We start from the raw sequence: 17,058 nt of genomic DNA, 5'->3' as shown, positions 1-17,058 counted from the left end.
CTAATTGAGGACTTTTCTGGAAGAAAGACCCAAGTTCAATTATGAATCAATTCCTCTTTGGTCATTTTTCCTTAAATTAGCAACTTGTGAATGCGATAACAAATCTGGTTCATGATAAAGCAAAAATTGTTATACCGTTGGATTTATGGTAAAATTTGCTATTAATAAGGTATCACTGTTATGCGTTTTGTTTAAAAATTTTGTCTGATTCAAAATGTCGGATTTGAACATGGCCACCATCAAGGCAACTCTTACCATAGACCTAATATTTATCCACCTGCTTTTTATTTAATTATTATCATTAAAACAAAATTTACAAGGTGGGGTAAAGGACTAATACATATGCTGCAACAATATTTAATTTCCCTGTAACTTTTTACCAATTGTGCGTAACTCAAAATTAACGTGACCATTGTTCTTCTGATTAAATTTGCGCCTTAAATCATGTATCACATGACCCTATTCCTATTTTAAAAACTTAACTTTAATTCAAAATGGCGGATTTTAAGATGGCTGCCGTCAGGTATACCCTTACTATATGACTTCCCCCTAGTCCTAATATATACCCATATATTTGTTATTCACCTTTTGTCGTTACAAGAGGTCTTACAGAGATTTTACCTCCAACTGTATGAAGATTATTCTGTACTTCCATGTGATGTTCTGGTAGCTGTATCTCCTAAACCCCTGGAGCTTCGCAGCTACAACTTCACTGAAATACTGACCACATTTAGTACTACTTTCTCATATGTGTCTCAGTCAGCAACTCGATTCACCCAAACGTAAGGTTTACTTGTCAGTAAATCAAATGTTTAAAAACTACAACTCGGATAAATCGAGTTTTAAGGGTTTCATAATCATATTTAAAAAGCTCGGTAATTCGAACTTTCGTATTTGCGAACCTCTACGAGTCGAAGTTTACCTCTGTAAGTCGATGACACGAAGTCTCATCTGTTAATGTGATCTCGATTACACAAAGCTATAGCTCTATGCTTTTACGTAATTATCATTGTTGCTAATGCGTATTAGAATTGTGCTTAATATTTAGTATTTTATTATTATTAGACACCTTATTTTAATTTAAGGAACTTTCACAATTTCGAGTTATAGAGGTTGAATGAATAGAACTTCGAGTTAACCCTTATCCGGGCAAGCTATTTTTGTAACGTAGACTGCAACTGGGGCCTTACCAACTCGATATCTTCATAACTTTAACTTCGACTAAAGATAGAAGAATTCAGAATTTTATGGCATCGAAATATTTATGGTTATTAAGAAATTCGAAGAAAAATATGAAGCTACTGGGCCTGAGAGGCCCCGGTTTCCCGGATAAGGGTTAAAAAGGTTATTTAATCGCTTCTCATGAGGAACGCGGAATCTCGGTATCTCTAATTTTTGTTGTGGCCACTTCGATAACTCCAACCTCGATTATTCGAAAAACTCGATAACTCGAATTTTTATCTATTCTCTTCAGCTTTGAGTTATTGAGGTCTCACTGTATATCCTTGTCACATATCCTTGTCTGCTTCTACATAAAAATAGTCTTTAGCTTCTAAAATGTATTTTACTAATTAAGGTTTTAATTTATGAATAAACTGTAAATGATAACTTTGTTCTATGAAGTCTAACTATCATTTTCAGAACAGTTATTGCTTTCTGTATGAAACTTTTTACTAAAACATTTTTGTCGTTCAACAATACTGTAATAAGTCTACAAATAATATTCGTTGGAACTAGAAAATCCACCAAACGGCCGTATGTTTCCTTTCGCATGACCGGTTTTCTCTTATTCTTGAATTTTCTGTTGTTTCTGTTTGAGAACACAGTAATTCTGTACAGGGTGATCCATAATTACAGGGGTGCCCACAAGTGGGGGGCTATGACGCAAACTGCGTCATTGGAATATTTGGGGGGGGTAAAAATCTATATAAATATGTTTGAGGGGGTGTAAAAATTAATCGAAAAGTTTTTTTTTTCATGGCAGAACACCTACGGATAGACAATTGAGGGGGTGCGTCATGGACATGAGGGGGGCACCACTGATAATTATGTAAATGATGTTTCAAAGATTGCGTTAAAGAAACTAACAACGTAACTTGAACATAAAATAGAATATAAATACATTACTCTCATATCTTTCCTTACAAGAATTTTAATCTCTGTTCAACATGGCATGGTCCACCAATGCACCATCTAAATCCATATATGCCTAGAGACGAAGAGCATCGTTATCATAAGCTGCTTAACAGACATGTACTGGTATTCTGTAGAACTCATCTGTGATAGCTTCCCGAGGTTCGAACACATTGCGTATGTGATGTTGATACACTTTGTCCTTTAAAATGTCCCGTAAGAAAAAGTCACGTAGTTTCAAATCGGGAGATCGAGCTCTGTCTCATATCCGCGTAATTGTTTGTTACTGAATACAAATGGACACAACGCACACACTGTTTCAGAGATAACCATTTCGCCTGGCATATACTAATGGTTCTGTGTCTAGTAACAGTTATTCCCACTCTTAGTATTAATATTGTTGCCATATCGAAACTTTTTGTCCAGAATTACAAATATTACAGTCAGTCAAACACCATGTGGGCCACCCTGTATAGTAGCTTTTAGTGTTATAAAGGGGATTTTTGCCCCTGAAAAAAAGCAATTTTTCCCCTGAGCCCTTGCATCCCTAGACGTCGTCACAATTTCTAACAGACTGTCTCGCATGTTTCACTATATTTGTTTCAGTGTTCCATATATGATGGTCCAGAGTCCTCGCTGCAGTGTCCCCAGAGATAATCCTGACATGGAATTTTCTGCAGAAATATCTGCATATGTAAAATTCAGGGAATTGCTCTTGAAATGTAACGAAAGGCGGATGGTGTCTGCATATTGGTAATGGAGTCTTGTACGCAACTGAAAATAAACTGAGTTAATATTGTCACCATTTATTTGATTTCATATGAATAACAAAATATGAGTTTATTTATTTTGTAAAATTTTCTATCTTTTTAAACTATAGAACGAAGAGATATTTTTTGTGATGCTATTAACACAGTTAATTCTTTCTTGTTAATCAACTGAAGTCATTGTATAGCGCAGCGTTTCCCAACCTTTTTCAACTTGCGGCACACTTCAGGGTAACTTGAATTCTCGCGGCACACATATTATTATTATTATTATTATTATTATTATTTGAAAATATAAAATACTGTAGTATTTTTTTCTGATTACTGACATCCTTCTCACAGAGAAGAAAGCTAGACCACTGTTTTTTCCCCGTGGTAAATCATTATGCTTATTTTTCATTTTAATTTAAAAATAGAAAACAATTACAATCAGATTTAGGGCTCAAGTTGTTAAAAATACACTTTTTTTTTTTTCGAAAACTGTATCCAACCTTTCATTAAGAAGGAGGATCACTAAATAACGAACGAACAAACGAATCTCTTTTACTTTTAAAACACAAATATAGGTAATTCGTATGCATGTTTACTTTGCCGGAAGGATTGAATAATATTTTAAAATTTCAAGTTACGAAATAGTCTGCAACAATAAAGAAGCAATAATGGTCATAACAATGATAACAAATACTTTTTTTTTTTCAAAATTAGAAATGTACAGAAAAATGTTCTACAGAAAAGTAACACAGTATGAAACTTTAAATTTTAGATTCATAGTAGTAATTTGAAATACAAATATACCTTTTTCTGTATGTCTTGCAATTTGATTGCTATAGAATTAATAATTTTGTTCCGATTTCCTCGCGGCACACCAGCGACCCATTCGCGGCACACCACTGTGCCGCGGCACACCGGTTGGGAAACGCTGGTATAGCGTATTGTATTTTTAAAATTATCTTTATCTTAAATTTAACAATAATATGTTTTGCTATAGTAACAGCGACGATTCGTGAAGCCTGGACTCTACAGCAATCATAGAACTGCTTTCTTTCACGTGTAATACATCGGAAGAATTCGGTACAATTCGTGGAGCTACTTTCTAAATCGTCTGCTGCTTAAGAAAACGTGAAACAACAGAAATGCAGCAATAATGTTGTCCAACTTAGGAAACGTAGCGAACGAGCGACAAAGTACAGCACTTAAAGAAGTATAACACCAACACTAACAATTATTCAAATTAAATTGTAACAATAATAATAGTAGAAATATAAAATAACGATAACAACAGTAACAAAACGAAACTTAGCGGCAATCCGGCAACACTGCATCCTCAGGAGATGTTGTCTGTATAGCGTGAGAGATGACATTGCAACATTTCATGGGTGGGGTTGAGAACAGGGACCCACTCTCGCTTTATATTGGGTGGTGAAATTAGTAAATCTAGGCCAAGCTTCACGAATCGTTGCGATCACTATAATAATTTATCTGTGTTGGTTGACGATATCCTTAACGAAAAATACTTAAATTTATTTCTTGTGTTTACAAGAAGTAGTTCTGAACGAATTGAATTTGTTGGAATGGTTGAATGAATTTTCTTTGTAGATCTGCTAAAGAAAAGCGCCCCCAGTCGAATTGTCGTGGTATCATCTGTCGCCCACAAATGGGGCCATATCGAATTAGATAACTTAAATTCAGAGAGACATTTTCCGAAAACTTCGCTTTACAATCATTGCAAACTGGCTAACGTTCTGTTTGCAAACGAACTGTCGAGGAGACTGGCTGGAACAGGTAAGTAAAGTTCCAAATTCATGATATCTATCTTTCAATAGGAATAAACGATCACAGTTGATCTCTTTTCAGAGGTTTGTTCAAAATTTAAATATGGAAACATTTTAAGTGTAAGTAAAATAAGTAAATAGAAAACTTGCTAAGGTAAAAATAAACTTCTAACACTGCACTATTGGCATTAAGATATATCCGATATTATTGCGAGTGTGCATTGACACTTTATACAGGGTAAATCAAAATGGTGAACCCGATTTCAAAAATTTATTCTGCGAAATCTAATAATCAAATGTTGTAAGATATGCTACTTGTAATAGTCATAATAGTCTTGTATGGTGTAAGACATATGAAGAGGTTAACTTTCAAAGTTTAGCTTCCACACAATGTTTCCACTTTCTACCACTACGAGTCAGACGTGAGCATGAAATGAATTGTTGATATTGCCCTGAACATGCCACAAAAGGTTTGGCAGGAGATATGACCATCGGCTTGATGTGTGTCGTGCTACGCGAGGTGATATGTTTGAAGAAAACTTTGACAGTGTTTACCTTTCTTAGCACATGTTTCACAATAACATATGTTTCTTAGATTTCACAGAATAAAATCCTGGAATCGGGTCCATCATTTTGACTTGCCCTGTATAGTGACAGGTTCAAGTACATTTACAACGACGCTTATGACTTAAGGCAGTGTTTTTCTTAGGTATACTTCTGAGAGGGGGAGCCCCAGGAACTACTATAAATTAAATCGCGATTACAAATTACTCTTGAGCAAATAATATCCCAGTGCAGCCCCTCTGGACAACATTTTCTGGAGGAAAGCCTGACTTAAAGAATTTTCGAAATCCGCTAGAAACCATTGTAGCACTTAGACGGTATAAGTATCACAATATGTTATGGAAAATGAAATGAAATGAAATCTTTGAGTTTTACGTCCCACGGTTATGCCGGTTAGGCTAAAGGAGACGGTAATGATGAGTAATGAATAAAATGGTGGATTGAAGAATGTGGGAGGAAACGGAAGAATCCCGAGAAAACCCACGCACACAATATATTATGGCACCGTTGAACACGATATGTGAGCTTCATGCAGGTGGGCGACAAAACAATCCAGGTTAATCTGTCGTGAATAGTCAGAGTAGGAACAACTATTTAATGAAACGATGTCTCACAACACAGTAGTAATAGGCACAAAATGATACATCTTGTTGGAATTCTACTTGGTTGGATAGTGAAAAGATTGGAGACAGATCGAAGAAGAAAAAAAAAAAAAAAACAGGTAGGTTTACTCAGAATATAATCAAAATCCTGATTGATAACTATGTAAACCCAAATATCCGAAGATATTCGACTAACACTGTATGTAGCTACACTGTCTAGATACCTCGTAGAAGTTTCTGTAGGGCTAGTCTTACAAGAAGTGTCACTTCCAGGTATACTTTTGAGAGGGCTTTGCCCGCGGAAACCAAGAAATTAGTGAGGCCTAATTTTCTATTGCCAATATACCAACATAGTATCTCAGTAGTCCCCTCTCCCTCACACTTTGATTTTGCCTCCAGGACAAAATTTTCCAGAAAAACCTTGCTTATACAGCTCTAAGAAATTCCTTTTACACAACTTCGTTTTCAGGCTGCCATTGTATGTAGAATTATCCACCGTGGTTGTACTGAGAATTGCTTGTCAAAGGATGGGAGTGAAATATCGTAAAGAGCGTTGGGATCATGACTCGCAATAGGGAAACTTACTTTGATACTAGTGTAGCTATTAGGAAAAGTCTTATTTTAACTTAAAGATTTACTTTATTTTAACTTAAAATTAAAACCATTTTAACTTAAAGAACGTACACCACTTGTCCAAATGGCGCAGAATGGATATGTTTGGTCGTTCTAGGAGAACTTCCATAGCTTATAGACAAAGGGATATTTAGAGAGTTATAGTGCTAATCGAGATATTTTCTTTGGACTACTCCATGATCCATGATTAAAGACTACTCACGATTATGAAGATCCCCAAGATTAAATACTATTTTGGATTTGTGCACAGTAAACATAAGAACTTCGTTTAAAATCTTAGACTGATATCTTTTTGAGAACGCTTTAAGCACCAATAATTCAGCAGGAGAAGTGTGTAGATGTTTTGCCTTATTTAATTATTTTTGACTTTATTACTTACATACGTAACTTCTACAAAACTATAATTTACGAATAAACTATACTTAACTAGCATTAATGAAATGACATAGCATAATATACTGCAAGTCATCAAGTTTCCTTCGTCATCAAAGAACCTCAACGTGTACTCCATTCGTTTTTTGCGGACGTCAAAGGAATATTCCACCTGTACTCATTCACACTCCAGCATATCAATCTAAAAAGTGTGTACAGCACCAATAGCCAGCAAAGTGTAGCAATATCCTAAACAGGGATCAAACATACAATCTTTAACAGGAAGGATTGCGCCGATATTGATCGCGAAAGTGCTTCGGTACTATGAACTGCAACTTGGTCTCCGCATACTATGGCACACATTGAACCTTGTCGTATAGAGTCACAGTTTTTGTTCGTCGACTTTGCGTATTATTGACATAAAAATGGGGTATTTGGAACGTTTGTAAGGAACCACAACCCTCTGTCCAGTTGATTTGGGAATTGTTATCGATTATAATGATAATGGGCTATTACGGAACATAGCACATACACATGCATATACCGGAGCTAAACACGCATATGTTTCGTTGTGTCCATTCTAAAGTACTATCAAGGTTCGTAATTGCTACTTGATGCAGTTGAAATTGGACCTCAAGGGGAGTTATAAATCACTTTAATTTTGATGTAATATTAGGTCAACCCATGATATATTTTGATACATTTCTTCAAATCGCAGTGAGAGTTTTAATATACTGTGTCTGTATTTCTGTATTTACTTGCCATTATTAATATATTAAAATTGTATTTTTTTTTTCTTTAGGAGTGACTGTGAACAGCCTTCATCCGGGAGTAGTCCACACAGAAATATTCAGACACGTCCCGCAGTTTATTCTTCCAATTCTTGATTATATTGCGAGACAATTGTTTAAGGTTTGTAACTATTAACAATAAGTTAGTCTAGCTTCAATCTATAAATAATTTCGTTTCGAAACCCATGAGTTTGATATGGAAGTTTTCTTAAGACAAAGTAACAACAATCTATTGTTACTAAAGGAATAATTAACACTTCTGGCCAGAGTATATACAATTGTTCATTACAGTGTAACGGTTTCAACAACTTAATGTTATCTTCATCAGACACTAATTGAAAGAGATATCTTCAGAACATGCAAATATATACACGTAATAGAAAAGTCTCTCTTCATCACACTTCTAACTAGTTGTGATGTTAAAATGCGACGGATATTCTCTATTTTTATTTCATTGAAATTTGCTACTGACAAGGAAAGAACATGATCCAGTCAACGGGATCAAATCTAGTCCATTCGATAAACATAACAAAGATATGTTCGTGCACAAAAACTTAGGTGCCATGGACAACAGAGTAAGTCCTTGGGGCCCTGTTATTATAAAGAAAATCGTAGGTTCATAGTGAAATAGCTATGGCATAAACACTGTTTATATGGAAAGTCATGATTTACAGTTCATTCTCTTCAGCATTAACCCTATACTAACAGGGTTAATGGGCCCAAAGGACTTCCTCTGTTGTCCATGGCACCTAATTTTTTGAGCATGAATATATCTTTGTTATGTTTATCGAATGTATTAGGTTTGATTAGGACGTCCCATTCACAGGTTCATGTCCTTTTCTTGTGAGTTTGATGGTAGGATTTAACGGTGGTCATTGTTCATGAATTTTGTAACGTGATTTCATTAAAGATAATTTTTTTTAGTTCTATTAATATTGAAATTGTTTTGTTCTGTTAGTTATTAATTACAAGACTATAATATTTATAACTAGAAATATAAACAAACAGTTATTTTGGTGTATGCATATAGTCAATCATTGTGTTTCTTCTAAAACCAAAATCTTGTTATTAATTAATCGTCCGACCATTTGCTTTGGTGCCTTCTTCTAGACTCCAGAGGAAGGAGCCCAAACAACCATCTATTTATCAGTTTCTGAAGAAGTGGAAGGAGTAACTGGCAAATATTTCGTCGATTGTAAGGTTTGTACAAAGATAATAATAATAATAATAATAATAATAATAATAATAATAATAATAATAATAATAATAATAATAATAATAATAATAATAATAATAATATCAGGCTTATACACAACACAAGTTTAATGGAAGGTGCTGCAATGGATCCAAATGCTTTTTTACATTCACTTTGAATTAAAAAAGTTGTCTAGGGAGGGATCAAAATGTGAGCGGACTGCACTGAGTTACTATGTGCTAGAAAACGTGGCCTATACAAGAGTTATATCTAATAGCAATTGAATTTATTTTAGCTACAGGGGGCATTATGTTAATTCCAGGGAGGAGAGGGGATGAAGCTTTTCCGACAAAATACTGAGCAGAGCGTAAATTTTTATAATATTTCATCAAATGTCTTCTGGTTTTTGGGATCCAAATCCCCAGAACAGTTTGGGCCTTATGCAGAGTTGTTCGGATTGCACGATTAGTGTCATACTAAAGTGTTCGACTAACAAGTTTTCTGCAGTAGTCAGGCCTTTAGTACGACGCTAATCATACATCAAAACGACTCTGCATAAGGCCTTTTGTTTCTTCGACATTTGTTCTTTTCAGAGCTGAAGCTAAAGGGAAGACATAAAAGAATTTGTGTAACGGGCTACATTCTCTACCAGTCTTCGCAAAATTTTGCTAACTGCAACGCTATGCGAAACCTGGAACAAGCATTTGTATATGCAATACCAATTATCGAAAAATAAAAAACTTTGCGTTGTGTTGACGCAAACCCATACGGAATGATTGGGTTGGTGCATTGAAATGTCCAAGCGACGTGCGTCGATTTCAAAAAGAAAAATGAAACTTTAATACTTGATTAATCAAACTGGTCTCTGGCTAGAACCAAACCCTTCTGCCATCGCTCAGCCAACACTTAGATTTGATAAAGAAGGAAGCCTGGACTTTGCCATAGGAAAAAATGCTCAACGACACAAAGGATCTCCCAATCATCAGAGAAATTCCTATTGCCAAGAAATAATTGAAATTTCGATAGAGGTGGTAGTCGGTGGGAGAGGCGTCAGAAGCATAGATAGATTAGGAAGGGTATCATAGCACAAGTTACGAAGAGCACCATGGTTTGAGCGACGTGTGGGCGTCAAGAGGACATCAGATCTGTCGATCATTTCTTTATGCTTGCTGACAGATTTGGAGAACATTTTGTCAAGTTCAGCACTGTAACGATCTGAAGGTAGGTGCTGCCTCGCGAAAAAACCAGGACGGATCACCACACCACCGACCAGACCATCATACCAGGAACAACTCTATGTGTACAGCGGTGGCTTTGGATACAATCATAGAAATTGACCACATTCCAAGCATTTATGATTGTTACACCAGATCAATTTTTCACTGGAAGTGACAACCGGTGCAGGAAACCTTCCTGGTTATGCCTACAATCAGTGAACTGCACATCTGCAAACAACAATCCTTGTTAACCGGTGTCAACTGATATGGGAAGTGAACTGAACTGGTGTAGTACCCATGAGTCATTACCGATTGCACGAAGCCGCCGAAGAACAGTGGTGTGTGCACACGTAACTTTTGTGCAATTACAGAAACACTTTTCTGAGGATCCGCTACCATGTTGTTCCTGAGGAAATCATCAGAACATGCAGTGACTGCCGGATCAGGTTTGAATGTTGCATTACCAGCACGAAAGTTCACAAACTAACACCGTATGATACGTTTATTCCCCACTCCTAGTGCAAATGAACATTCGATTTTTTTCGTGACTGAATATGCAAAACATTTCGGTTTGAGCTTGTAAATAAAAATCAGTGGGAAATTTACTTTTACCCTACCTTTTCAACAACTCGACGAATGGGGCACCTTAACCTGTTTTCTGAGCATGTATGGAGTTTGTAATGTAGTACTTGTGATCTCGATTTATCCACTGGTTGTGTTTATATCCACTGTTCGGTGGACGTTTCAATCGCTCGGAAATGACGGAAACTTCATAACGAGTAATTGCATAATTTCTACTGTTTAGCAAACATTGTTAGAGTAATCGGGCTTAGGAAGCTCAGGTGGCCAGGTCATGTAGCCAGAATGGGAGGAAGTAGAAACGCTTTCCAAACTTTAACTGGAAACTCAGTCGGGAAAATACCAATAGGAAGAACTAGACGCAGATAGGAGGACAATACTAAGATGGAACTCACAGAAATAGGAATAGGAATATAAAGTAGAAACAGGATGTAGTTGGCTAAGGACACAAGTCAATGGAGTTAGTGAATGCGACACTGAACTTTCGGGTGGCATAGACCATAGTTCGCTGAATAATAATATGTAAATAGAGTCTTTGGGCCTTATGCAGAGTCGTTTTGACGTCTGATTAACGTCATACTAAAACCTTGACTACTACAGGAAACATATGTTAGACGGACTCTTTAGTATGGCACTCATCACCTGTCAGAACGACTCTGCATAAGGCCCTTTGCTTTTAAAGTTACTTTGTTCTTACTTGAAAGTTCCATTATAAATAACGTTTTCTTCTTTCTGCCATTATAAGTTCCATTGAAAGTTCCATTATAAATAACGTTTTCTTCTTTCTGCCATTATAAGTTCCATTGAAAGTTCCATTATAAATAACGTTTTCTTCTTTCTGCCATTATAAGTTCTATTGAAAGTTCCATTATAAATAACGTTTTCTTCTTTCTGCCATTATAAGTTCTATTGAAAGTTCCATTATAAATAACGTTTTCTTCTTTCTGCCATTATAAGTTCCATTGAAAGTTCCATTATAAATAACGTTTTCTTCTTTCAGAAGTGTTTAACGTGTTTAGTTGGAGATTTTATAGTTTTTAAAGTTATAATTTCAATATGTATGCGCGTATATTTCTTTCTCTTGCAGCCACACTAAATTACCTTTGTGTTTTAAAGTTTCAGGTTCTAGTGTACATTAGAAGAGAACTGAGTGTTACTGTGAATTAGTGCAATTCGAAACTGGTATTTTTAACATTGCTCCAACATTCACATCTTTCTTCCATCCATACTACTCCCTTGGGGTTAAAAAAAAAAATAACTGTGGAACTTGAAGTTAAGTTGGCAACACGTTTCGGTATGTTTTCAACACCTCAGAATCATGTGTGAGTGCGACAGCGACATGAGTTCGTTGACGCTATACTAATACCATTTTGAGAATATGTAGAAAGTAATATTCAGACAAAAGTAATATTCACAAAATTAGAGTAGATATTGGTAGTCTAGTCATAATCCATTTTTGACAACCGTTTGTACTTCCAGCTTTCGCAGGGACACACAACATTTCTACTATATACAGTATATATATAATTCTACTATATATATAATTTCAAGTATATTATAAATAGATAGATCTATGTATGCATTTAATTTTAACATGTTGGCATTTAACGTGGTAATGTTTAAAAGATTAAGGATGTTACAGTAACAGTAGTAAACAGTTACCCCGTAGATAAGTTTCAAATTGCAATTTTTATATTAATTTGAACCCAATAGAACTGTTTTTAAGAATACGTTTCCATAGGGTGCCTAGAAGAGTGATCTGAAATTTGAGATATAATTAAACATAAATGTCCCAAGCTTGATGCATTTGTGACTCTACAGACGGAAATGCCTGAAAATACTTGCGTTGTATTCAGGGTCTTCAAATTAATATAAAATGTCCAACTAGAAACGTGTAGAAGCCTGGATACTTTTACTATTGGTATAAGCGGTGCATCAGAAATCCCAATTTTGAGGTCATTTTCCTCGTGGCGCCATGAGCGGATATATTTGAAAAATACTCTCGTTGGGTTTACCATTCTGGAATCAGTATAAAAAGCGCAATTATAATTTTACTCAAGCGTTGGTACTTTTTATTACTGGCATGATTGTTAGTTCTGTATAAGGACAATTTTGAATCATTTCAGGAGGCAGCAATGTCGTCAGAAGCTCAGGATGAAACACTGGCTAGGAAGTTGTGGGAAAAGTGTGAGATGTATGTGGGACTCAGACCTAGAGTGGACTCCTAGCTTTTACAGAATAACGATGTTTGTTAAAGGAAAGCGTGGCTGTGATCGTGTGTGGATGTACTACTAATAATAATTCTTCATTGTGCAAAAAAGTTTAATACATAAACATTTGTGAATTGACACAGGACACACCATCCTGACAGAGGCCTGCCAGAGTCTGTACGTCAATCGTATCACAAGACTGCTGGGATAGAGTAGTCAAAATATAGCCTCTGTGTATATCTCCTTGCAAAATTACTCTGAATTTGTTTTTAGTGTTAAATGACTTCACACGTTTATATATTTTGAATTGTTATAATACACGAATAATGTACACTATAGTAAAGTATTTTGTATTACATAATATTAATTTCGCATGTAATATTTTTGATGTATGTAAAAGAGGTGATAAACAATCATAACAGTTGCGGATGTGTTGATTAAAAATGTATTCTCTTGTTAATTAATTGACTGATCAGCATATCAAATAGTGTGCTTAATTAATAGCGCTCACTGTTTTCGTTTAACAAATTTATTAATTTTGAATTATCCAATCACCATTACATATTTATGAAATCATTAGCGACAATTACCCGCTTCGCTGGGTTAAAATATGAAAAGTTAGTAATATGCTTCCTTAGTCAGTCACTTTTTACTATAACTGAAGCGCGCTCATTTTCGATCATTTTCTCTTATATATATCTATATCTATATCTATCTATCTATCTATCTATATATATATATATATATATATATATACACATATATATCCCCTTCCCAGAGCTCCCTGGTGGCTAAGCACTTAGCGTACGTGCCTTTGGCGTGGGAGATCCTGGTTTGATTCTCGGTGGGAGCTCATGTTGTTCTATCCCACGTTAAGCTGTAGGGCCACGTCTCTTATAGCCTCGCTGCTGAAAGAGATACTAAATCAAATCTAAAAAAAATCAATCAAAACCCTCCCCCTTCTCCAAGTTGCTGGGCTGAATTTGGATTTAAACGACATCGGAAGTGTTATTGTTCATCTCAGCGACCCCGTAAACTATGGATTCGACACTCATATGGGTGATTTTCAATCATTTATATTGACCCGTAAGTTGCAGCGTGAAAGTGAAATGACAAGAAGCATCCAATATCCAAACCTCATCTATGGGGAAAATTTGATGGAGATAGGTTGGGTGGTTTAAGAGTGATGAAGTCACAAACATAGTCTCTTGGATATTTATTTGTACAGATTGAAGAAATTCATTATACAGGCAAGCAACATCTATTAACGCAATCGTTTATTCGGATTAGATATCGGTGGGGTTTATTACTGGATTCTTTCGATTCGTAACACTATCACGGTGCTTTTGTTACCCGTTGTTTCACACTTCAATTACAGTCTGAATGGGTATAGAGCAGGGGTAAAAGGTAAGGGGGCACATGACGTCATGCCGTCCCCCGTACCTATCTTTGCCTATTGTAATTTTTCAGGAAGTGAAGGGATGTCATAGATATTTTTTAGGAAGTGAGGTAGCGGCTACCCCCGCGTTTCCCCCTCACTTTTACTCCTGATATAGAGAACACCTCAGACTGATAGATTGATCGAATGGAGGTTTACCCTTCTCAGCAAAGGCTATGGGAGGCTATGTGGATCGAGCTTGGACAAGACGACAAGTTGTAAAAGGAAGCAGACGCGTGAAGAAAGACAGTGAGAGCTCATGTGGTTCGCACCCCACGTTAAGCTGTAGATCCACAACCCATTTAGCCTCGATGTTGAAAGGCACGCTGAACTTAAATTAACCAAACAATCTATCACTATACTAGGGTATACAAACTAATTCATACAAAGGAAACAAGTAAAAGATGAAATACGAGGGGCGATCAACTCAATCTGAAACTTTTTCTTAAATAAACAAATAAATAAAAGAACCAATCAAGGATTGCGAACTGCATATATATATATTGCACAATCTTCTCGTACGTTAGCGATTAAATGATGAGTAGAAGACTTCGGCATCGGAAGATTTGTCAGCACGTCTATACCATATTAATACACACTTCTTAACTTTATCATCCATATAGGAATGTTGACCTCCGAGGAATACTTTTAGAGGTTCAAACTGGCCTTCCTGGTCATAGTGGTCCATCATTCGACTGCATATTTCAACTCTTCTGCGTCGGTCAAGACTGGAAAAATGTTTTAGAATTATAAATTATAGTGTTATAAATTATAGTGTTTACTGTTCCTAACAAAAGATAATATTTTTGCCATTTCACGACAAGTTGGAAGAGAATTGTCAATGATAAACTGTTCAATGCCCTGAATGTTCCCAGAAATAACTGCTGTCGACTGGGATTCATCTCGATCGAGATCGTCAGTGACATATTGTAGAGGATATCAGGCTTAGCGCCTATTTTGAATTCTCCCTGTATGTTGTTATTGTTCTTCAAACAAGAAATTGTAATTATTAAATAATAAAGAAGAGACTTCCCTATGTTGTCACCTCATCCCAATACAAATTCATGCTTACCATTCTCTTCCTAGTTTCCGTAACTTCATCAAAACAAGTTCAGCCACGCCGTTTCAGCAATTAAACTTCCCTATTAACCAAGATAATTGTGATGAGCTAGTCATCCACGTGCGGAGCACCAGGAAGAAGCGAAAGCTAGGAAGTAGAACAAAACCAGGGGACACGGAACCCTCCAGGTGAGAGGTGTGACAGAAGCCGCCAGAAACACACCTTGGACCCCTATTCAGAAGAGTCGTCGTAGCAGCAATTGAGAGACGGTCGGCACGCCTGGGCCCTCACCATCCATTGCATGACAGAGGTGTCATTCCAAAGAGGCCAGGACATCTGAGAGTTGTTGCCCTGAGGTCGAGAGGTTCTTCACTCTCGAACGTGAGGTCCAAGATCGATACCAGACGGAACCACTCAACGGATTGGAGGATAAGGCTTCACCCAATATTTGAAGAGGCTCATCACAATGAAATGGCTGAGGTACAGTAAACCTTTTCCTTTTCTAACCTTTGCGTCTCTGTGATCTCTTCTATTAGAAAACATGCATTTCATTTCATTCATCCCCAATTAATTACTTCAGCGCTGTACTGCTCAGATCCCCACGTACTTTCTCTCTTGCCATGCGAAGTGCTATCCCCACATTCTTTTAGTAAAGAACTGATAATTGAGCAAATAACTGTTGTTGTAACCCCACAGCACAGTACAGCAAGAATATGTACGGCCATTCTTGATGCGCTTGGACCATTCAACACCTTCACGACAGGTTATAAAACGACTGTCAATGATAAATTGTTCAATGCCGTGAATATTGCAGAGAACATAACACGTGAACCAGGAACAATGAAGTTACGCCCTATTTACAAATGAATCCGGGTGTAGTCTCTCCAGTGATTCACGGCATATTTATCTGAATAGAGCTTGGAGTGTGGTTCTTTCCAGCTAACGTTACTGAATTAGACCATTACAGCAGTGCATAAATTGTAGGGTTGTTTGGGATCATGTTCGGGTCTCTCAACCCCTTTATATCTTCCCACGGGATACTATCACAGGTGTACAGAATCAGGATGATATCCTGGACCAGTATGCTCATCTGTGTCGGATACAGTGGACCATGATTTTATTCGTATGAATGATACATCCCCATCGATCTAGATTAGTGGATGAATACCTTGAAACTTAAACATTCGACGATTCGTTTCTACCAACTCGATCACTGGACTTGAACCCATTACAACATGCGTGAAACATGCTTGGTAGGCGAATTGCACGCCGCCACATGGCCCTAACATGCAATCCCACGCTCAGGGAGGTACCATCCCAACAATGGCGAGCCAAATTCCAGCCACATATTGGTAACCTAATCCTCAGCAGGCAATCACGTCTACCAGTGCGGGGCGATCACACGCACTACGAATGTACAGTTCACAGCATAAAAACCTGTAACATGAGCATGTAAATTTATTGTGAAATTACGCCTTACAGCGCACGGAATCAATATGACGTTTAAGTGGCACGAATCATGCCAGGAGAAACCTCCTTATCCTTTCCTGCACACTTATTTTGGAGCAAAACACTTCGTCGTTTCACAATAAACTTTCATGCTCATGTTGCAGGTGTTTTGCTGCGGAATATACATAACAGGTTTTTAGTAAGATATCGCATGGGTGCATTTTCTGATTTATGTGGATTTTCGTTCCTGTTGCCTATTGTGTGCTTTTTCGCACT

At 36.7% G+C, this 17,058-nt stretch overlaps 1 protein-coding gene across 4 annotated transcripts in view; it reads left to right on the top strand.

Annotated features, from left to right (window-relative positions):
- Positions 1 to 15,812, top strand: part of LOC145666940 (retinol dehydrogenase 14-like) — a 46,136-nt gene extending 30,324 nt beyond the window's left edge. For 2 of the 4 annotated variants that reach the window (XM_081734555.1, XM_081734556.1), the window contains 4 exons: positions 4,497 to 4,682; positions 7,646 to 7,755; positions 8,745 to 8,834; positions 12,752 to 13,584. In XM_081734555.1, coding sequence (XP_081590681.1) covers positions 4,497 to 4,682; positions 7,646 to 7,755; positions 8,745 to 8,834; positions 12,752 to 12,853 — 488 coding nt within the window. In that variant the 3' untranslated portion in view covers positions 12,854 to 13,584. Of the gene's footprint in view, positions 1 to 4,496; positions 4,683 to 7,645; positions 7,756 to 8,744; positions 8,835 to 12,751 lie in introns of all 4 variants that reach the window. The other 2 variants (XM_081734557.1, XM_081734554.1) reach the window with 2 other exon arrangements.
- Positions 15,813 to 17,058: the final 1,246 nt, after the last annotated feature.

Source organism: Thermobia domestica, chromosome 12 (assembly GCF_964235325.1).
Source record: "Thermobia domestica chromosome 12, izTheDome1.hap1.1, whole genome shotgun sequence".
Classification (NCBI taxonomy): Eukaryota; Metazoa; Arthropoda; class Insecta; order Zygentoma; family Lepismatidae; genus Thermobia; species Thermobia domestica.
This window is presented reverse-complemented; position numbering and strand designations above follow the sequence as displayed.